This window comes from Clupea harengus, chromosome 12 (genome assembly GCF_900700415.2).
Source record: "Clupea harengus chromosome 12, Ch_v2.0.2, whole genome shotgun sequence".
Taxonomy (NCBI): domain Eukaryota; kingdom Metazoa; phylum Chordata; class Actinopteri; order Clupeiformes; family Clupeidae; genus Clupea; species Clupea harengus.
Window position 1 is genome coordinate 4367621 of NC_045163.1, and position 24353 is coordinate 4391973.

The window sequence follows — 24353 nt, forward strand, 5'->3', positions numbered from 1 at the left end:
TTTCTGTTCTAAGTGCAGTCTCAGTTACACTCAGTGAGAAATACTAATGAAGCCCTTTGCAGTTGTGCCGTAACTTCAGTCAGAAGTAACCTTGGCCTAACGGAGATTACTGAATGCATAATAACAGTTTACGGTATTCCATGAGGACAAACCTGAATTTGATACATTTTCAACCTGATAGTCTCATTTAAACAGTTGGGTTTTTGCATACTGTATTTTGATTGAGCGCTTATTCATTCTTGTACAAAGTTATAGGATAAAGGTTACAGCTTTGGTTAAGATTCATGATATGATGCCATTATGCTGCCTCTGATTACATTTACTTGGTCATTTGTGATCTCTAATAACTATTCTGTGCTCAGTAGAACACCTGAATCAATCTAACTTAATCAAGCAACTTCCAAGTAGCTGACTTCTATTTCTAATTGATGGTTAATAGTAATCAAATATTTACAATATGTTTCTGTCTTACCTGTGTGTGCTGTCTGTGTATACCTGTGGATTACCACAGACAATTTCCATGAATTTTCTACACTCATACAGACAAGAAATACCATTGACTAAAATGCGTATGAGATAGCTGGCAGTACTGTGAAATGTTTTGAATCAATAGGGTTGTGAGCTTTTCAAGGTCCTTTAACATATTGGGAATGGACAAATCTTGCATTTGTGACCAAAAGCAGACACTCACAAAGTAATAATCAAAATAAAAATGCAGTTTCTGTTTCTGTGTTACTGTTCCTGTGTTAATGTTTTTTTCATTCGTTATTTTTAACTGAAGTGAACCATAATCATTTCTTGACAATTATAGCAGGAGAATAAAGGCATCTAGGGAGCAAATTGCCTCATCAGTTTCAAGCTTCAAGCATTACTCACTGTGACTTCGTCGCAGTCGCTTAGCATGAATTTGCTTTCGTCACAACACAAACTCAACAGCTTCAGCTTCTGGCGAATTTCTTTCAAAAACATCCCTTTGGGCAGCCCCAATTATGAATCATAAATGCACTGCACACTTGGTCCTGTCTGAAGGTACCTACTGTCACCCACAGTGGTCGCCTGGTGGTCAGTGTTTGTATTCTGCTGGATACGCGGAGACAGAGCGCTATGACAACCGGGCCCCGGCTACAGACACAGAGCGCTATGACAACCGGGCCCGGTTTCTGTCTGGCGGCGCTGTCCCTGAGTGCATTTGCCTGGGTGCTGCTGTGAGTCACCTCAGGTGCCGTTGAAGTAGTCAGTGGTGAAAAGCCCTCTGTTTAAAAGCACACTTTGAGCAATTTCCCCCCTCTTTCAGCCTCGCCAGCCTGAAAAGTTGAAAGAGTTTTAATCCACACTTGCTGATAGTGTCTGGATGTGTCATTTTCCCCTCTCTGCTCTCCCATCTTACATGATTGCTTTAGTCTGACTTTCTACACAATGCTATTCAATTGGATTTTTTGGGACCAGCTTTCAAGCAGAATTTTTTAATATTGTGTACGCCTGTCCCAATTTCTCAAGTAAAGGTGGCGGCAGTGTCCAACTCTATGATAACCACCTGATTGAAGGTCACAAAACTGTAAGAAAATCATAGTCAGACATTTGTACAACATTTGTAGTCAAGTGACTGGCTCATGCTATATGCCTGTAGAAAAGATACAAAAATCAGAGGGGGGTCATGATAACACTGAAAAATGGTTAGGGTTATTAATATGGTTATGATGACTGCAATTATGTTTGATTTGTTCAGTTCTGGTCTGTATGGCCAAGATAAGAAAATTACAAGTCTAATTCAAATAGACTCAAATGTGTCGCACATGTTGATTTCATGTTGAAGAAAATGGTTAATTACCAAGTGACTAAAACTCATCCCACTCCAGTGTTTTCACCTGGTGCCTGTGACGGATATCCATTGCAAAAATGAAATAAACAAAAACCAGACAGAAATGACTGATTTATTCATTTAATTTAGGTCAGAACAGATATTTCACATAATGCTCTCAGCTGTCTGTCAACCCCAGTTGAGAGCAGTACAAAACAGAAACACAACAGAGTTGTGTTTTCCGAACTGCTCTCCCTGGCATCTCATCACTCCCTGGTTACACTCCGTAAGTAACATTATCCACACCCCATTGCTTAAGAGAGAGAGAGAGGAACAAAGCAAAGACAAAAAAGTAAGGCCACACAATAGATTGCACACTAGAAAATACACCAATAGAACAATGTACTCTCTCTGCAAATGTAGCCATGTTCTCTCCATCAAGCTTTTTGTTTGAATATAATTCCAGTTCTTTTTTCTGTAGATTACACATAATAACAGCCTTAAGAAGAAGAGGGCTCCATTCGCACAGACAGTCCTCCTCCGACATGACGTGTTTCACACGGCAATCTTCCTCCTGTTCTCAGCACATCTCTTTGCCATCTCTCACAAACAGTTAAGTTCTTTATTTACTTCAAATGTTTCATAAAAACGAATGGAACCAAAAGACAGAAAAATATAGCAAAGGAGAATGGTAATCTATAGTCAAAGACATGATACACATTAAGGGTGGGACTAGGTGGCATCCATGCACCCTTGAAACAGTTAAGGTGTGATCTTTACATGTTTAATCGAATCGTTTTTTTTAAAACATTTTTTTTTCTTTTTTTTAAATCTGTGACATAACAACAGAATGTGGTGTTCCAAAAAGAGTTCACATACCTACATCATGTCCATGTATAGACTGTAGACTGTACAACTACCATAAAACCCTTTTTTTATGGTGAAGGCAGTAGATAGATTTAGATTGTTTTTCAAGGAAAGAGGGAATTTGGAGAGCGAGCGAGCGAGCGAGCGAGTGAGTGAGCGAGGCGAGACAGGAGTGCTGTGAATGCTGATGTGAGACGCAGAGGGCATTTTACTGAGGAGTCTTTCTACAAGGTTACAATTAACACAACAGCAGTGTCTCTCAGCCTGACACTGGCCACTCTGTGTCTTTACTCATGCCTTTTTTGTGGGATTTTGCTTCCCAATTGAGCTGAACATGAAAAAAAAGTCAACTGCTGTTCTCTCTCCATCAGTTACCTTGAAGTGATCTCTGGAGCAGCAGGGAGCCTGGCAGAGATTGCTGTTTCTCACAAGTTGCTCCACCCCTCCTGTGGTCGGGGAGTCAGCAGAAAGAAAGAAAAAAGCGAGCTCTCTGAACACTCCCAGGCTGAGGTAAGAGTGAATTCCACGACACGGCAGTCTTTTTTTATTAAAAGCACGTTAGCATGTTGTACGATGTTCACTCTTAATGTCCATGTTGGGGGGTGGGGGGTGGGGGGGGTTGTTAGGGTTGCTTGACGATGCAATGGGAGAGTGAGAGTGAGGTTGGCGTCAAGTTCTCAAGTGCGTTCATGATGATCCTGGTGCAGTGGGTGGAGGGTGGGACTCAGGGATGTTTACAGGGCCTGACTGAGGATGATGCCCGTCAGGAGGGCCACTGGTGTGGACAGGTGGCGGGGGTCTGCAGACGACTGCCTGGCGCTCTCGTCTGCTGCCTGATGGGAGCCCATGGTGTCAATAGAGCCCTCCATGCCGGGGGCCAGCAGGTTCTGCCAGGGGAGATAGCAGGGCAGCCATTTTACTGGCGGAGAGCCAAGCAACAATCACACAGGCAACCTCCTCACAAACATTCAGAATTCAGAAATGAGCCGATGCGCCCATGCTCCATGCTTATTTGAATTTGTAGGTCATGGGGGATAGAATTAAATGTATACAGCATTTACATTTATTTCTTCAATCTCCAAATGCAGAGAATGGTCTAATGCAGACATTCAGTATACACATCGCTAGAAATGTACCAAAAGTCTTAACTTTACAAATGCATCTTCATTAAAACGGACTACAGTGGTAAAAGTCCTAGGCTGGCCACTGGAAGTAAACAAGGATGTTATGTTACAAAGATGCATAAAGCTTCTAGCATTAGAGTTTTATAGGTCTTTGAGAGGATACCAATAAACAATCCATGTGACAAAACGTCCTTCTCCTTTACACCAGGTGATACAGTGATGTTCTATGCTCTGTAGCTTGAGGGCTACCCAAACAGGAACCGTGTGCACTTACCTCATTTGCACATTCGTAAGCATCCGAGGGAGTGCACTTCTTACCATTGTCCTGCAAAGTAAACACACACAACTTTACTCGTCAAAAATAAACAACTTTAACCCTTAAAACAGAACTAAAAAGTATAGGTACAAACTTATGAGTTGCCTCAGTGTGCCAAGGTTGTGTATGACTAAAAAGTTCAGTTTCTGGTTTCCAAGCTGCTCATGTCGTTGGACTTCTAAATGCTAAAAAAGTTAAACATATGGCTCTATATCATAAGCTCTTATGTCATAACAGGAGACTCAGTTGCTGTTGCTGAGTCCATCTACTGGAAAGTAGAAACCACCTGGAGTTCACAATCTGAATTGACAGATGGACTGTAAAATGCAAAGATGCTGCAGTTCTTTAAATCTCGTCACTTCCCAGCTGCTCTTGTATTTTGGTTTCTTCTAGTGTGGCTTTCATTCTGCAGAGTGAACTGCCCATTACTTCCCATTCTGTCATACAACATGAGGAAAATCTACACATATAATCAAATGCTTAAACTTATGGTCTTCTATGTTAAATTGTGAAAGCACCCTTCTCCAACGCTGTCTCTTTATCAATTATTCACAGAGCTTACTGTGGTTCAGGGAGGAAAATGAAATCTACTGTGTAGTTTGGAAATGGATATTGGGATAATCTTTATTCTTTATGACTGAATATCAAATCTGTTTTCATTGGGAAAGTTTTCACTAAAAAATAAAGTGCTTGCATAAATTCTAAAATATAGGGTCAATAAAGATTAAAATAATGAAAAAAGGTGTGATTTAAAAAATATATGTTCATCACGAGGAAATGTAACTTGCATTATGAATACTATGCAGCCAGTGTTGGGGGAACTATGATTCAAAAAGTGAATATTCACCTTGGTTGAACAGCACCACCATCTTTAGTGAGAGCTAAGGTTCAAACCACTCAGCTTGCAAGTGCATGGGGCAATCAGCGGGGCACTGGGCACCCTATGACGAATAACTGCTGTCAGAGATAGACTTGTGCCTCTAAGTACAATTGCCAGAGACACAAATTAAACCAGTTATTTCCCGGGTGACTCCATGATATTCTTGTCTGTGGGGTTTTTGGTAATTTGCTTCAGCACGGATGAGAGAGTGCAGTCATTTGCTGCAGTATCTGGAGACTAATAATCATGTCCCCGGCTCAGCGAGCGCTGGGAGCATTATATGACGAGCGTCTGCACAATGCCTGCGCTCCCACAATGCAGCCCCCATACAAACATGGATTATCCAATAAATTAAATGCTGGAATCGCTCAGGCGAACAGACGCATGTTCGTAAATGCGCCCAGCGCCATGCCGCATAAATTCACACTCTCAATCCTGCCTAAACCAGACATTTATCCACCACTTCCCACCTTTGCATGCCTTATAAGAAACAATCTGTGTAGCAGTCCACATGGTTTAAGAGAATTGTTTATTTACCTGTACAGTCCCCTGAGGACCTTAATTACACTAATGCACAACACCAGCTCTGTTTGAACATGTCAACATGTATGATCAGATCGCCTCGTATGATCACAGTGCATCACAGGATGTTTTATTAAGAGGTTCAAGAGGAGTTCATGGGGTCACTCACCCCCACTTTCACATTCGGCCTCACCTCTCAGCATCCCACCTCCTCCCCATTAACTTCCTCATTCACTGGTAGCTTTTAGCTTGTACTATCCCATAACCATAGTTAGTTTGTGAATTCAGGTATGACTACCAAGCACTGCTAGCATGCCTTTAGACATCATGCCAGAATTACAGTTATTTTTAACTTCTTTAATCTTTACATTTCACACACTTTCTGAAACCGGTCACTCAAAGAGCAAAACCCTGCACCAAATCTGCACACCTAATACTCTTTCACTCAGTTTTCACAAACTTTTTGCGAATAGGAAGTAACTTGCTTGCCTCTTCCGAATACAACCAATCAAAATGTTGCACCAGAGTGCGAACACTAATTGCTTAACTGATCACTCACCAATCACTGCTTTAGCATGGCTCGACATGAAGACAGAGCAACCCGGTATGAACTTTTGGTTGCCAAACCCAACTAAATGGTTGCCATCATTATCAGCCTTCATTCTGAGTGTGTATGTGTGTACTACAATAGTCTTTAAGAAATGAGTGTTTGAATACAAAAATGGTTGAAACTGTTTAAATGGCATTCCATTCCATTTCATGTGGGAATAAAGTCGCACTAAACTTTGCCGTAATTCATGGCTAGTGCAGTGGGTCTTAGATGATGTTCGGATATCACTGAGAAATATTTTTATTTTATTCATGAATATCTTAAAAATACAGTCAATTTGGTTGCCAAGGACAACCGGGCAACTGTTAATGTTGAGCCCTGTTTAGTGTGGTCCTATAAATAGGCCAGAGGCCAGATGACCTGTTTAGAACAGTGGAGGGAGGGAGAGGCAGGGGGCGAGGACAAGGACAAGTTCAAGGAGGAAGGGAGGAAGAGGAGGAGGACAACAAATAGACAGGGAAGAGGACGAGGGTGAAGAAGAAGAAGAAGGAGAGCCGTCTCTGACGAGATTAGGGATACGCTTACTGATCATGTGACCAACCATTGTGATGGAGATCATTTCCAAACACTGTTAATGACTTGATTATTATATTCTTAAGTGCCTTGTATTAATATATTCCTTGCATGAATCATGTGCTTATGAAAGCAGGAACATGGCTTTTCTGTGTGCGTGTGTATTAGGTGCCACTTAGTCTGCATATGTACAAGAGCATGCTTAGACCAGGTGATAAGAAGGGTCGAACTGTGCTTCCTCCGACCTTGCAAAACTTCCATCCTTGCCTCGGACATCAGAAATCCACCACTTGGTTATCCCTGCTGAACACTCAACTTCTGTCTATATAAACCTTGTGCGATGTGTTTATCATTGCTTCACTTTCAGCCTTGTGCTGGGAGTGAGCCCGATTGCAATTGTTGTTTGTCTAATAAATATACTTTTATGCAGCTCCGGAGTCCTGAGGTAACTAGGGTGAATTTTCACCTATCACATTGGTTAACCACAAGGGAGACTGGACTGAGAGTCTGTTTGCTCTGAGAGTCTGAATGCTTGTTGGTCTTCTGTTCGTGGACACACTAAACAAGGTTCCAAAACACGATCAGCCAAGCACACCTGAAGCATCTTAACTACCTGTCTCTTTTTTCTTTCTTGCTTCATCCCCTCTGACCTTTCGACAGTATATTATCACAGACTTTTTTGATCTCTCATCCCGTGACCACTGAGCTGAATTTTCTTTCTAGCTGTAATAATCTGTGCGCACATTTTCCTTTATTGTGCCCTCAAAAGTAATTAAGTGTGGTCTCATAAAAGTATAACCTGCGCACAAAAGTATTTGTGTACACGTAATACAATGTGTGCACTATTTACTCCACATCGTGGGTGTGTTTAAGTAGATCGAGCTCATGATGTTCCGTAACATGCACGCAATTTACTTGAACATGCCAACAATTTACTTGAACGTGCCAACAATTTACTTGAACGTGCCAACAATTTACTTGAACGTGCCCAAGAACTAATAAAAAATGTATTTGGCCATTTTCGGGCTCTGCAACCATACAGCACAGTATAGCATATACTGACTATCACACACTTACAAACACTCTCTAAAGGACTGAAATATTGTGATTTGGGGGAACCTGGAACCGCTTTTGAAGTGAATGCCTTTCGTTATTTCATTACCATAATTTCCGGACTATTGAGCGCACCTGAATATAAGCCTCACCCACTGTAAATAAGCCGCACATGTCTATAAGCCGCAGGTGCCTACCGGTACATTGAAACAAATTAACTTTACACAGGCTAAAATGAATATCAAAAGTAATACAATAGTGATGCATATTATTAGTTTTGCCAGTTACGATAAGTGCACTGTTCCTTTAAGAGAGCACAGTTGCAAGAGTCAATCAGAAACAGGAACGTTAGATTGAAGACAGCGAGATAGAAGAAAGACGCTAGTTTGAAACCAGTGAGCTAAAGAACTTGAAAAGACTGGATTTGTATCGTTGTAAACTTTTTTTGAATTTTCTAAAGTGTTTTGAGTTGTGTTCTGTCTACGCCGGTAGACTGTGGTTATTTTGACATTATAATAATAATAATAATAATAATAATAATAAAACTTTATTTATATAGCACCTTTCATGCAAAAGAATGCAGCTCAAAGTGCTTTAAATTAGTTAAGTTATTGAGAGATACTGAGAAATCGCGTGGAGCTAAGCATCCATGCTAGCATCCTAGCTCCACAAAGCCACCGTAAACACAAAGCCACTGTATACAGTCACAGGTATCATAATCCATAAATTAGCCGCGTCATTGTTTAAGCCGCGAAGTTCAAAGCGTGGGAAAAAAGTAGCGGCTTATAGTCCGGAAATTACGGTACTGACTGCCATAAGTGCCCCAATCTGAGAGGGTTTGACAGAGAATATGTGACTGATTTCTTTTCTTTGTATGGTCCGACAGATGACTCATTATTATTTTTGGCCAAAACATGAATGTTTGGGGTTAAAGTGAAGTGTTCAGCCATTGGTAATATACACTGATAGAGAATGTATTGCATTGATTAATTGTCTCCTATGCTGAGCTAACAGGGCCAAGGGTTTCTACTGTCCATTCAGCAAGTTCCTTCAATCTTGAACTCACCTCTATTTTCCTCCATCTACTTTTCCTGGTGATATTTTCCTGGTGCCCCACAAAAAAACGTTGGGCCTCAGACCACCACATAATAAACTCCACACACTCACACTGCTTTTTAATCATCTAAAGAGTGGAGAAGCAAAGACTGCATGAAGGACTAGACCGCCTAGGCTAAGAGAGATACGAAATTATCTCCTAAATGATGCAACAGCGTTCAACCACATCAATACTGTGTGTTCACAATGTAACACATCATCCAGCGGAGATCTGTGTGATGTGACTATGTGGATGTAAGCAACACTACTTCCAGTACTTCAAACTTACATACAGAGCCAGGGTATTTGACTGTACCATATTGACGAATCTGTTTATATGAATATTGGAGCTAGATGCTCATGAAATTCTCTATGAGTGTATTTGCATGGTCACCAAAACCTCCAGGTACCAGGGCAGAGATGGAATGGCACAGAGGGCCATTATCAGTGTCCCTTGACAGCAGGGGGGGGAATGGGACTCTGTGCTGCCACTATACAGAGCGGTGTACTGCATCACTATGCCACATTCGGGCCATACAACACTGCCCATATTCTTCACAGTATGCTTGTTCCAGAGCAGGTTTGCAGAACCCAGGTTTGTGGTAATCTAAGACTTTTCACTGGGCTATTTTGAGGATTCTTTTCTCGCCATGGTGTAATATGATTGACATAGACTGCTATCCAAATCCATATAGCATGTGGCCAGACCAAGCCTGGAGATGCATCTTAGCACAGGTGATTTGTCCATCCTTCCAAAATATTTTTTTTCTTTACTCTAAAAATTGCACTTCTATTTTACATATGTTCCCATATGGTATATGGTTTTGTATCATGTGTAGTGCAATAGTAGACATTTAATTGGTGGTTACTGTGTACATTTCAACCCCTTTCGGCATATTTCTTTCACTCTAGGACAATGTAGATATAAGCATGTGAAAGAGATAAGCTCTTTAGATTTAGAACATGTGTACATGTCAGTAGTGGCTTGTGACCAGCTCATGATCGGCAACGTGCTGCACTTACAAATGTGCTGCTTGAAAGAACACTAGGGGCAATTGCTCTGTCAGTTAGCATTTTGCTTTGCTGTGCATTAGAACTGTGTTATTTAAACTGGAAGTTCCTCCGCTCCTTTTACAGCTCCAGTCGGTATCCTTTCCCCCTTCAACCCTCCCCATTTCCCCTCCACCCCTCCCTGTTCCCTTCCCAGAGCCACGATGGATCCGTCCACTGAGTTTTCGGCACCCATCGGGTGCTATGAAACAGAGTTGAGACTCTTTCTCGCTCCAATTTCCAGAATTCCAGGCACCAGGAGAAGACACTCACCCCACGCCACTGCCAAGTTTCTCAGAGACCATCTTCCACCACACCATCCTGTCAGCTATCTCCAGGCCATCTTGATTGAGCTAGCTCTCCAAGCTCTCACTCCCAGGACACTCCAGTCCTACTGGACAGCTTGGTCCTTCTTTAAATGTTTTCACTCCAGCCACTCACTCAGTTTCCCCAGCTTTGATACACAAACATCTCATACGCTCATACATTCAATAAGATTAAGATCTCAACCGCTAAGGTATACCTATCTGATATTCTTTTTCTTCTTCTATAAACTGGCTCTGAATGGCCTTCTCACCTTCTGCCTTAGAACACTTAGCAAAAGATTCATGTCCAAACACACTACCTGAGCAGCACCTTAAAATGCAATGGATGTATGTCCAAGCACACTGATTTCACATCTACAGCCATGTTTTATTGGCTTCTTGGGCTGTTGAGATGTAGTGCATTTACATGCCCTACTTCTACTTTTAGCCTTACATCCCTGCGTCTCAGACCCACAAATGTGATCACGACACTGTTTGTATCTGGCTTCCCATCTCCAGCCTTTCCAATGCTTAGCCCACTACATCTAGTCTTCACCCTTCAGCCCACTCTTCATCACAGACAAAGGTACCCCAGCCACTGGCCACTGATTCTAGTCACTCCTGAAATCCGTCTTTATTAAATCAGGAATCCCCGCAGATTGTTTTTCAGCCCATGTAGAATAGGAGCTGCCACTCCTTTGCCACGCTCCTTTGGTACGCCTCTGCCACGCAAACAACAGTCTATCTAAGCAAATCAAGATTCTTAGCAGGTGGTCTTAGCTGCATACCATTCATCCGTTTTAACGTGTCAGATCTCTGACTTGCCCAGAAAGCATTGGTTCCTTTGTAGATTGCCTCTCTGGTAGCAGCCTCAGATGCACACTCTCTTGGGGTGTCAGCAGACTGACTTTTGCATACGCATTTACGAGAGGGTCATGGGAAAAATGTGAGTTACAGACAAAATCATGGGAGGAGATGTGTAAGCAGTGACTAATGACATATTCTGTTGTTTGTGTGAAAACAGCAGGAGAAGCAGGTGTAATCCAGATCTTATTTGTATTGCATCCATTTGTATGATGTGAACAAAACAATCTGTTAATTTGTTCACCTTTTTATGTCACTTATTTCACTTCATACACTTCCCTACCTGGAGTTGTATGCTACACTATTGATTGTTTGTTATAGCCAAACAAATATTCCTACTATTGTTTTGAGTGCATGTAGAATTAGCCCCTACTGCTCTTGTTTAACTCTCTATTAGCATGTTTATCTATTTCCTGATTACTGAACTTTTGTTTTCCATAATTACATTCAATTGCACCTGTGCACATTTGGATTAGGGGGTGGTGACATGGGTTGAGTTTAAATGGGACCTTTGAGGGGCATATTTATTATGGATGGCAGGCGGTTAAGGGTGGGCAGTCCTAAAGAAATAGTCTTTTTCTTGGCAACACCCCTGAATATGCCCTGGGCTTTTTATCAGTTCTGACTGGCTCTCAACCATGCCTGCACCCAATCAGTCACAGGCGTCATCAGCCACTGGTACTCTCACAAGTGCAATCACTGAGGCCTTTACTCACGCACAGCCTGGTACCCTTCAAGCAATCTCACCGCAGTACCTATGAATACTGGTTTTTCCACTGGTATTACATTCTGAGGTAAGGTCTATGCAGATATACACTTACCTTACCAAACAACACCAAAGACACTAATAAGACCCAACAGCACATGATTCTGAACACCCACTAAATGCCTTCATAGGCATGTTTTTTTCTGGCTGACGACGCAAAGCACTTGTTTAAAGAAAAGGTCAAGTCAGCAAAGGCTTTGTTCCCACTGCTATACTATTGATTAACAAGCTACCAACAGCATGAAACATGCATGGAGGTATGTCTACATTTATGTATGCATGTGCCCAGTTGTATTAATGTATCTCTCTGTATTCATGTATACATTTGTGCATGTATGTACATGGAGCTTTATAATTAGAGGGGGTGATGCCAGTGGGCTATATTAGGGTTTAATGTGAAAGAGCTACTCCCCATGGTAATGTCTGCATTACGAAGACATAAGTACAGGTTACCTTTATTTAGAGACCAAGGCTATTTAGTATGATTATACTGTCAATCTGATGAAATGGCCATTTAGTATGGTTATACTGTCAATCTGATGAAATGGCCTTTTAGTATGGTTATACTGTCAATCTGATGAAATGGCAATTTAGTATGGTTATACTGTCAATCTGATGAAATGGCTATTTAGTATGGTTATACTGTCAATCTGATGAAATGGCAATTTAGTATGGTTATACTGTCAATCTGATGAAATGGGCCAGGTGACAGGTAGAAAGCGTGGGGTAAAGGTACATTGCCAGAGAGGAGGCAGATGGCAACCAGCTTTGGTCGTGAGCAAGAAGAGGGAACTAGACGAGCAGCAGCGGCTTCTCGGGCAAAGCAAGGGCAATGGATGAACTGGCATAATGTTGAGAAGAGGAAGATCAACTGGAGAGAATTGTTGACTATGGATGCTAACCGTATTGAATTCATTGTTTGAGCCACTTATGATGTCCTCCCAAATAAATTCCTGAGTATAACTAAAAACTCACCATTACACAGAAAATTTCTATATTCTATTCTATTTAATATATTCTATTTATACCTTTCTAATACAGCTTATAGCTGTTATAGGCTGCTGAGTGCTGCCCCCAGTAAAGCCAGTATGTGTAATCAACATCACATTAGTCAGTAAATAACACACACTGACACACATGGTAGTAGATGCAAGACACGGTTTTGCCTGCAATTATAAAACATATTGTGGATAATTTTGTCTTGAAGCCCATTTCATACAAATGCACTCCTTAGGCTAGGGAATTGCATTGCCTTGGGCAAACTTACCATAAAACGACATTTTGTATTGTACTTTATGTATGACACATTCTCTAGGCAAATCTTTTAAAGGAGTAATATTTTAGTTTATTTAAGTGAATTTTCAATCTTCCCACATAAACTTGACACAATCGCTACCACCGCCTAGCTCTCCAGTTCTAAAATAGCATGATGTACCTGTGGCCTGCAGATTCCTTACGTGGATATACTACCTCCATGAGCAGCAGGTTGTTCAAATGAGAACACACTGGTAACGTATGTGGTGGGATGTTCAACTAATTGTAATAGTACATTGGGGTGGGAGGACATATTATGCTTCATATAGTTATTTGTTATTCATGAGCCCATTACCATCTACCATCCACTGTCACTTTGCATTATGCTCTGTCACTTTAGTTAAAAGGCTACAGCATGTTTTTTTCCCCCCATTTGCAGTTTACATAATTTCCCATCATGTACATGAATGTATAATAAACAATCATAGGGGTCCGTGTTGAATCCTCTAGACAAATAACCCTAAGGCACATATACCAGAAGCACACAGACACATGCCCCAATGTATAATGTATACATAATGTACAGTAGGTTCCTTTCTTACCTTTGCATTTAATTATAAACCTCACTTTATAAGTCTATCTATACGTACAGTAAAACACACTGAGAGAGGGTTTCCTCATATTCCAGACATTCATAACAAACTAACTGCATAGAATAACAAGACTAAAACCTGCAGCTTTGCCTACCTTCAGGTTGGCACAGGTGGAGTATATGCAGGCGTTATCAATTGGTTTGATATCATTGGAGCTGATGGAGGGTTTGGTGATGATGGCTGGCTGGAGGTTCGTGCGCACAGGTGGCAAAGATGGCAAAGAGGGCTGGGACTCCAGCATGGGTATGTGGCCTGCTTCCGAGCCATAGCCAAAAGCCTGGATGGCATTCTCTGTGTGAACATGATGGAAAGGGAACCACACGAGAACGGTCAACATAAGCCAACTCAACAGAGGCATCCAAAGCTGAACCTTTACGTATTATGATGTGTTTGTTTAGATATGTCTGCATGTAGGGCTGAACCTTTACGTATTATGATGTGTTTGTTTAGATATGTCTGCATGCAGGGCTGTTTCCTCGTGTGATATTAGAAAAAGTAGAAATAATTCAGGTTCATTATATCTTAATGTAGGACCAGCATGCCACGTTTCCCTAGCCGTGAACATGAAAGAGTATGTGTAGTGGCTCTCCCTTGGGCAGAGGCATGACTGTTAAGTGTAGGAGGCAGACAGATGCTCACTGAGACAGGTGTTTTCTCTGAAGTCGCGTAGGAAGGCGTCGCACTCCTCCTCCTGGTTCCCACTGCCCCTGCAGCTGCACCACAGCGAGATGCTGAAGTTGCTGTGACTGGCGTCCACGTAGTTCGGCGTAACGTCCAGACCTGGTCAGGCAAATCCAGTGGCAAAGATAAGTGGATAAGACGGGGGAACAACATACATTAGAGAGATGCTTGTCAATTTCCACACCGCCACCACAGCACTGAATGAGAACCCAAAGGCACTACATTTTTTTTTAAATATATCATATTTATTATATTGTTCTATAAATATATGAAAATACTCTACATTTCAGGAAAGAACATTGCTGAGGGTGGCATTTTGGTTTGGATATTTAGTGTTTGGGGACGAGTATTAAATTGCACCACATCCATTAATATTCTTTTTTGGTGAGAAACAGGTCTTCAATTCACATATTCAATTCATATTTAATTTAGCTGTGTGCATGCATAATTTATGTTCACATTAAATAAGCCTACAGTTTCATTACAGCATGAAGTTTAGATAATAAACTCTACCTTACAGCAAGTTGATATAATATAAGATATAAGAGCCTATATCTCAACCTAACCTTCAAATAGCTGAGATACAATGGTAGGTTTGGGTGCTTACAGTTTACTCACCAATAAGTCCTACATAAGAGATGAGACAACCGTAATAGTTATCATTCGGACAGGTTGTTTTTGTAAGTCGAGTCGTTTGGCAGTTCATGTGGAAGTCAGCCAGTCGAGACCTATGCAACAAAAAAATAGAGATAAAACCATCAAAATTGAGAGAAGTTTCTGTTTAAAGGAATATTACTACTGATCATATTTCTTTAAATACCTTTTGATCAGAATATCTTATACCATTCATTCATTAATGATGTGTTCTGCCATTTTCATGCGTGTGGTATACATTTCTCTCGCTCACTCTGATGGTCTTATTTATCCTCACTATCGTTCTCTTGCACTCATTCCCTCCCCCTTAGTCTGTTTGGATAAAAGTGGACAGCGGAGATTTGCACACACACTGCTCTTATTTATAGCAGTCCTGGCCTCTGCGATCATGGCCATTGGAATCGGCATAGAAGATCTGACAGAGACAATGCACATCTGTGCATCACCAAACGCATTCTGACAGTCCCTAACTGCTCCGCCACAGGCTCCTGACATGAGTCCATTTTCTGTTTGAGTGCTCGTGGTCCCTCCAAAACCAGAGAAATATGCCTCAAATCCCCCCCTTGAAGCAGGGAGGCTTGTATGTGTGCAAGTGTGTGTGTATGTGTGTGTGTATGTGTGACTGTGACGTAAACAGACTCCTGCTTCGAGCTCACCGCATGCACTGCAGCCGGGTTACAGCACCACTGATTCCAAGGTGAACCACTTGTGTGTGTGTGTGTGTGTGTGTGTGTGTGTGTGTGTGAGAGAGAGTAAACAGACGGCTGCTTCTGGCTCACAGCATGTACAGGAGCAGGGCAGGGGGTTACAGCAGCTCTGATTCCAGGTTGGAAGCACTCCTTACACCAGCCAACCCCCTCGCTGTGATGCTGTACATGTGAACTCTGCATCAGCCTGGGCTCTCATTGGCTGAGCCCCGCTGGGTCGGTTTTCATTTATTTGATTTAGTGAGTGAATCAGACGTGTGTGTGTGTGTGTGTGTGTGTGTGTGTGTGTGTGTGTGTGTGTGTGTGTGTGTGTGTGTGTGTGTGTATGTGTACTCGCAGGGGAGGGGTGATGAAGCTGCTCAGAGGCCTCCACTCAGGGATGTGAGAGTTCAGAATCCTGGAGGCTCCTTCCTTCCAGCCCTAATGACCCCCAGTGACCCCTGCAGTGAGGTGTTAACGGGGCCATCTCTCAGGGCAGCGCAGCAGGTTAGCGGGCCAGACATGTGCTCTCTGTGTGGTACTTACTGGACCTCACAGAACAGACAGGTCCTGTGAGGGCTGCGCCGCAGATCACTGCACCCCCCCCCCCCTCCCCCAACCCCGACACACACACTCCCCTCCACCCAACCCCGACACACACTCTCCCCTCCACCCAACCCCGACACACACTCTCCCCTCCACCCAACCCCGACACACACTCTCCCCTCCACCCAACCCCGACACACACACTCCCCTCCACCCAACCCCGACACACACTCTCCCCTCCACCCAACCCCGACACACACTCTCCCCTCCACCCAACCCCGACACACACTCTCCCCTCCACCCAACCCCGACACACACACTCCCCTCCACCCAACCCCGACACACACACTCCCCTCCACCCAACCCCGACACACACACTCCCCTCCACCCAACCCCGACACACACTCTCCCCTCCACCCAACCCCGACACACACACTCCCCTCCACCCAACCCCGACACACACACTCCCCTCCACCCAACCCCGACACACACACTCCCCTCCACCCAACCCCGACACACACTCTCCCCTCCACCCAACCCCGACACACACACTCCCCTCCACCCAACCCCGACACACACACTCCCCTCCACCCAACCCCGACACACACACTCCCTCTGCTTAAAGGTCACCCTCACCGCTCAGTCTTTCTCTCTCACCAACAGGCAAATGTGTTTCCGTCCTCACGCAGTGTGCCATGTAACTAGGATGAGTGTGTCAATCATGCGTACGGTAAGTGTGTGTGTGAGTGAGTCATGGCAAGCCTTCATTTAAGTCAGGAGGTGACAAATGATGATGTCATAAGCACACGGCAGCAGACAATCATGGCTGTAATCTCAGAGTGCGTGCATACAATATATATATAGACTGTCCACATTCTCCAAAGCAGGATAATTATTCAATATACCAATCAGACTTGATTGGGTTTAATCAGTGGTGATTAAAGTAATGTGTCTGTGTGTGTGTGTGTGTGAGAGAGAGAGAGAGAAAGAGAGAGAGAAAGAGAGAGAGAGAGAGAGAGAGAGAGAGAGAGAATATGTGTGAAATAAGGACACGAATAAGAATAAGAATTCCATGTGCTTGTTAGTGGAAGGCATAGAAATACACACTGTGCAGAGCTAGTCTTTTGACTTTTATCAGTTTCTGAAACCTATGAAGACGCAAACAAAATATGATCGTTACCTAGCACAGTGAACATATGTGCACGGTGAATTAGTGTACTTGACCCAGAACTGTCATTCATGGCGGCAGCATGATAGAAATAAATGATGAATGTGCTCCCCATATCCCTGCTCTGGAATCACCCAGGGGAAGCCTCACCTATCAGCATGCTGACATTAAGGTGAGAAGCAGGAGCATTGCTGATAAAGGACTGTTGCATTATGGAAGAGCACAGTCAGGTGACCCGAAGGATTGAAGGTAATCTGTTTAAAATGGAGCTCCATATTAGACCATGGCAAAGAGGATGTGGCTCTGCTGCTCCCATTAGGCAAGGCTAAAGGCAGATGGGGGAAAACAATTCACTGGGAAATTCATTCTTTTTTTTTTATTACTTTTTTTTTTTGGCTCGTAGTAAGTGCCTTGTAAACGCCCTCCTGATTAACAAATCCCCCACCAGAGCTCCTGATTTACATTGGTAATTACATTCCTCCATGTTGAAATTAACATTAGTGGCCAGGCTATGTAAATGTGTGCCCCTGATAAGCAAGGCCGACAAAACTCGAAACCCCCCATTATCCATGCTAATACCCCACCGCGTGTCCCCAGCAGCCCCACGTGGGGGCCTCACTAACTGCCCTCATACCTCACAAAGCTCCCTGTCATGATCCCCATCCCCAGTCAGAATATCTTACTCCTCCATCCCAACCCCACCTGTTACTGCAGCTCCGCACATTCACAGGAATACTGGCAACCTCAGCCAGCCGCTTGAAATAAAATGGTAAAATAATGCCTGGAAAAAGCTCACAGGGGTCATTCCATGTCAAATCAACAGAGGCCTCCTGACTGGCCATCTTGGATTTGCATCATTCTTGATGTAGATAATGTCATTGTATCTGACAATTAGGGTGCAACATTTTCTGCTTTTAGTTTCTGAGATGTGGAGGCTTTAAAAAGGGGTCGTGGCCTGCAAAAGAACAGAACACTCTTCGTCGGTCCCTGACCAAGACAGACGGTTCATCTCACCTGGTCCCCAGGCGCTTAAAAAAAAAAAAAGCTGCTCACTGCTCCTGGGGTCCTGGAGGAAGGACAGTCCGGGATGGGATAAATGCAGAAGCTAAATTCACAAACGACCTCAGGCCTGCGTGTGCGTGTGTGTGTGTGTGTGTGTGTGTGTGTGTCCTGTGTCGCCTCCATGTATTCACGTGTGTTGCAGTGTGTGGTGTGTCGCTTGTGCGATTAAAGTCTGACAATTATGACAATTATAATTATAAACGTGTTGCTAACATATCACAAAGTCATTCTTTTCCAGGATTGTTCTACACTATAAGGTGTCTTTTTGGCTTACAGTTGCATATTTGCCAAGTTAAAAATTGTATTTCATGCTTTGGATCACTGTCATCACACTGAACCACTTCAGATCTTTTAAATGTTGATCACCTGATTCTGTTAATTAGTCTGGGCTATAAATACCCAAGGAAAACCAAACTGGGGAAACATCATTGGTTAAGCACAACAAGGAACAGGTGAACACAAAGCAGACAATGACCAGGCTAATAGCATGAATTTTAGCACCTAACATGAAGTAATGACATGGAACTTTTCAGTAACACTCATTTTTTTCGCACGCCACGACCCTTTTTTTAAGCCTCCGGATTTCTGAAACTAATGAAGATACAAGCTGAATACTTTGCACACTAATTGTTGGGTTCAATGACATTATTTACATAAAGATGGTCAGTCAGGAAAATGTTCTCAAATCGGATGATGTGACATGGAATTACCCACAGACGACTGGAAAGGGTTCATGATTTGTGACGGCAAGTTCCATCCTCTGAGACTATCTTAATTCAGGCCATTTAATGTCAAACTGATTTAGCATCCAAGCTGTCTTCCTGTAGGGGTGCAATGTAGCTACACAGAGAGAGAGAGAGAGAGAGAGAGAGAGAGAGAGAGAGAGAGAGAGAAAGAGAGAGAGAGAGACATACAGAGACACTAACATCAAAACACTTAAAGGTGGTAGATTAGAGATAACACATAGCTTCGGGCCCATGGCAGGCATATCACCACAAATTAAACTGGTAAATGAAAGCAGCGCAAGGGCTTCTCTGTCATTACTCCCTTTTATACTGCAGTGCGCACAAGACTCCCTCTTGTCTACAAGGGTCTGTGAAGCTGAATAAACATCCCGTGTGTGTGTGTGTGTGTGTGTGTGTGTGTGTGTGTGTGTGTGTGTGTGTGTGTGTGTGTGTGTGTGTGTGTGTGTGTGTGTAGGCACAGTGGAAGTCAGATACTGATGAATGGGGTGCTTCATTTTTACAAACACTCATTATTTGCTTTCACTTAGGACTGGCAGTTATACCAAGAAAGGTCAGATACGATTATAACTTGTATCCATGTGGCAATTGCTGCCAACATCCATTTTGCAGAAACCCATTGCCGCTGCGGTTTAAAATGCACCTCCAGAAGAGACGGACTGTGCCGACTCCCTCTCCCCGAGACTTTAACAGCCGTCGGAATAAAGCAGCATGAGCACACTCATCAGCCTTAAAGAAATAGCTTGAGTCTCATGCAGCAGCAGCAGCAGCAGCAGCAGCAGAGCCCCCATAACACCTAATCGAATGCTTATCCCTGATAGTTTATGAGCAGATGGTCGGAGGAGTTCCATCTTCCTGCCCTGGCAGAGGCCCAGCATGGTCATCCTCAAACAATCCATCTCCCATATTTAGGCTAAAAAAGGGGGAGAAAAGGTATGAGGGCCAAATATTTTAAGACGAGCATATCCGTCTTCCTTCCTGGCTCACTTGTGTGAATGCTGTGACGAGAGATGTTCCCGCGGCAATTAGAGCAGCAACTGCCGGGATTCACTGCGGCTGTTTCATCATGCCTTCATTTCCAACTCCCGCTTGGCCAGCGGAACACGTCCGACTCGCATTATTTGAAAGTCAAGGTGGGGCTCTATGGATTTCAGTCGGGTGTGACACCAGATTTCTTCATTTCCAAGTGGAATTGAACAGAGAGAGCATTAACAACGGGCTAAATGAACCCCAATTGTGAAGTCATTAACCTGTCCACATACTTTATTGCTAAGCTGACTGGTGCTTCCAAATTGTTGGAATGATTCAAATCTAAGTGAAAACGATTCTAACGCATATATTTTCCTTGGGCTGCCTATGTTGTGGTATTTATTGTAACACTTTATGGGGTGGGGGTGGTTATGGACCTGTCTGGCAAGGGAGCATAACATATGGACACATTTCTGCTCATTTCCTGCTACATTGAGAGTCTGAAGGTCTTAACTAAACAGGGATGATGGGTGTCTGTGTATGTCTGTGCGTGTGTGTGTGTATTTGTGTATGTGTGTCTGTGCATGGGTGTGTGTGTGTGTGTGTGTGTGTGTGTGTGTGTGTGTGTCTGTGTCTGTGCATGGGTGTGTGTGTGTGTGTGTGTGTGTGTGTGTGTGTGTGTGTGTGTGTGCGTGTGTGTGTGTGTGTGTGTGTGTGTGTGTGTGTGTTTGTGTGTGTATGTATGTAATGGTAGACAGGAAAAGCACAGAGGGCTGAGAAAATCCCAAAGAGGGATAAGGTCCTCAAAGGAGTCACAGGTCCATGACCTACCCACTTGTCAGAGGCCGCCCCCCCATTTAAGCTATGTACACACGACAGCCGGCGCAGCGAGTCTGAAGGGACTAGATCCGTGTCACCTAAAATAAATCACAGCCATGACAGGCTGTGGCCGTGGCTTCCCCATGCCCGCCTAAGCCGCTACTTCATCTCAGCGCTCGCTTGATCAGAATGTTGCTGAGAACAATTGATGTCAAAAGCGCACGTAAATCCTGCAATGGCGTGTGTGCTCAGGCATGAGATGAGAGAAGTCATCACCAAAGAACCGTGGACAGAACCCAGAAAAGATTGAGACCTTTAACCCACTTCAGGCCATTTCTGACAAGAGAATGTCTCTTTTACCAATTTCCCAGTGTTTACAGAGCAGCCAGTGTAATTATTAATCTCCTACACGAGATAGTCCCTGTGCTGTCAGGGTCTGCACTCCCATCTGAGGCGAACAAGAGAGGCAGAGAGAGAGAGCTTTTAAGGATCAACCAAGCATCATATCCCTGGCGTCTGCAGACTCCATACTGTAAATAAACTAATACCATAATCCCCTCTGAATAGGAGGACTACCACAGAGGCTGGCTGTGCATTCGTTTTGTAATTGTTATTGCTTTGCTTTGAAATACACTTTCATAAACCGCAAACTTTCTTCATCTTCAGTGTCACTACAATAATGTCCCTTATTTCAGGTGTGGACAGGCATTCTCTTCCTAGTTTGACGTGAGCCATTGAGAGTCGCCGTGGTCGGGTCAGGGTTAAATAGCGCACATTAGCAGGGACTTCCATGCCTGGCAGGATGGCTATGCCTGGCCCATTCTATTGGATGTCCTCCAGTTTTCCACAGTGGGCAAGAGCAAGGTGATACCTGGAGGTCTGTGGCAGACTGATGGAGTGCTCAACGCAGCAGGGTTGGCCAAGCACACCGCACAGACTCTCACTGCTGGCCATCAATCACACCCTATATGAGGACATTCAGGCCAACCCTTCACTGCCCTGTCTATAATTAGGAGAGTGGCCTCGGAGGGACGTTTTTTTGGGTGACTCAACACTACATGTGTACAAACAAGACAACCTTACCTAATGGCTAAATCATGGTGTATTACATCACCTTCGAGAGGGACAGAGGGCTGGCAGACAACTTCAAGTCCCGTTGCACATTATAACATCAACATGGAGATCTGATCTGGTTTTGTATTCAGGATACAGGATACCCATTTTATTTGATTTAGTTCATTATGTAGTTGGCATGGCTCTTGAAATAAAGAAAGAACCTAAATATGTAGACTGGTTGGTCGCAGTAAGGACATTTATAAGACGGCATACCAGTGCAGATAAATGTTAGGCGATTTGTCTTTGGCATTACGCCTCTCGTTAAAAACTGGTTGGTTTCAAGGCCATTTACACAGAATGTCCTCAAATCCTACCCACACCATTCCATAGCAGCCAACATCGACCGATCCAGACGAGCTTACTCCTCAGGGTAAACCACTGAGGGCCGTATTTACGAACGATGTTTAGCCTGTGTTTTTCTGGTCAACACCTTAACACTTAAACACTTGTTAAACAGTTTGCACGCACACAGCTACACAGTGGTGATCAGTGCCATTTACATATGATGATCACCCGTTTAGCTGTCCACGTCTAACTTGGCTGATGATGATCAGTGTTCAAATTCAATCACCTGCTACATGGGCACTCATTCTATTTATGGGGACAATGTTCTTGTTTGTCCTGTTGAGCAAACTCGAGTAATCGTGGTGCATCCAACTATTCTCAATTTTTTTTAAAAGTCATTTAGACACAAGTGACTAAATGGTGACTAACATTTCAACATCTGTTGGATAATCTCCCTTCATAAATTGGGGCTTTATTGGTCTCACCTAGTCATCGTGCGATCAGCCAAGTTAGACGTGTCTAAGAGAAAAACACCCTTCGTAAATATGGCCGTGAGAGATTTGTGATGTTTGTGATGTCTCTGGGAATAGAACAAAGTAGGTGAGGAGGTGGAGTGAAATGGCCTTTGTGTGTAGTCAATTCTGACACACGGAACTTAACATCTTATCTTGAGGTTAGTTAAATAATCTGCTGAATTAAACGCCTTCTTTTTTGTATCTTGGGAATGACTCCAGTGACATTTTGCCTTCTTTTAACATGCAGAGAAGGTGTCTCTGTGAGGCACAATGACATTTTCCTTAAGTTGCAACACCTCTCAAGTCGTGAAAATCATTTAAAAACTTCACTGGAGAAGATTTAGTATGCTGGTGTAATGCTTAACTCCCATGAATAATTCTGCTGACATTCAGAACTGTTTTTCTTTTGACTTCATGAAGGGCTGGGTAATTATTATAGGACCACGGGGGGATGAGTGACACATGACCTTATGGGTTGGGAGGAAGCGCTAACTCCAGAGGGTGACTCAGCTGGTCCCCAAGTCCCACTGATTAGCCTCCACCAGGACCATTACCCAAAGCCCCTTTTTTAACATTACCCAACTCACAATGTTCAAGTGCCCCCCTTTGCACTTGAGATCATTTTAAAAGAATTTTGCTTAATATTTCTCCATGTCTTCAGGGATGTACCTTTCCAGACCTGTTTTTTTTGCAGGGATCGTGGAGGGGAGACTGAGACCTGGGAAGCTATCCGTTTGGCTGGGTGAGTGTTACCTGCAGAGAGGGTCTGAGCGGCAGCTCCTGCGTAGCTCCAGGCAGTTGGGCCGGGTTTTCTCGTCGAAGGAGCAGGACGGAACGATCGTCTGCCTGCGGCGCTCGGCGCACGCCGTGTCACGACAGGCGCAGAAGAGCAGTGGGTAGCTGAACTCAGACTGCACGCGCTCGAAGAACTGCCGCAGGGCCTTGTGGCAGCGCTTGCGGTTGCAAGGCTCCTGCGGCTGCTGGATGGGCGAGCCTTTATTGTGGCAGGCGGTGATGTACATGGAGCGCTGCCGCTTGCAGGTGTCGTTCAGGTTGCAGGCCTTGGCCGCGTCCAGGCAGGGGTTGCAAGGGCTGCCGGTGTCCAAACACAGGTTGCCCTTGGTTGAGGCTGAGTCTATGGCTGCAAAAGGAGGAAAGCACATGTATGTAGGGGTTATGGAGGGTTGGGAGAAATACAAATCACATTTCTCTGGGAAAAGAAAGTCTCACATATATTGAAGCAGAACACAACACACAGATAATGTAAGATTACACGGCAGACTGGTTTGCTGGCTTGTGCTGTCTAATATTGTTATCCTTTTGTCTAATATGGGTTTGGCTCAACATAGTGTTGCTTTAACAAAGAACATAATTCCTTTGAAATTGAAATTGATAAAAACATTAAGAGCTGTCTGATAAAAGCAATACAGCTTCAAAGA

General features: G+C 43.6%; 1 protein-coding gene across 1 annotated transcript in view; it reads right to left on the reverse strand.

The window, feature by feature from the left end:
* Positions 1–1923: 1923 nt before the first annotated feature.
* The window catches only part of gfra2b (GDNF family receptor alpha 2b), a 41759-nt gene continuing 19329 nt past the window's right edge, over positions 1924–24353 (reverse strand). The window contains exons 4-9 of the mRNA XM_012839922.3: positions 23668–24055; positions 14970–15079; positions 14310–14450; positions 13765–13961; positions 4064–4114; positions 1924–3552 (exon numbers count right to left, since the gene is read on the reverse strand). Of these exons, the coding sequence (XP_012695376.1) occupies positions 3400–3552; positions 4064–4114; positions 13765–13961; positions 14310–14450; positions 14970–15079; positions 23668–24055 (1040 nt within the window). The 3' untranslated portion in view covers positions 1924–3399. The remainder of the gene's footprint in view (positions 3553–4063; positions 4115–13764; positions 13962–14309; positions 14451–14969; positions 15080–23667; positions 24056–24353) is intronic.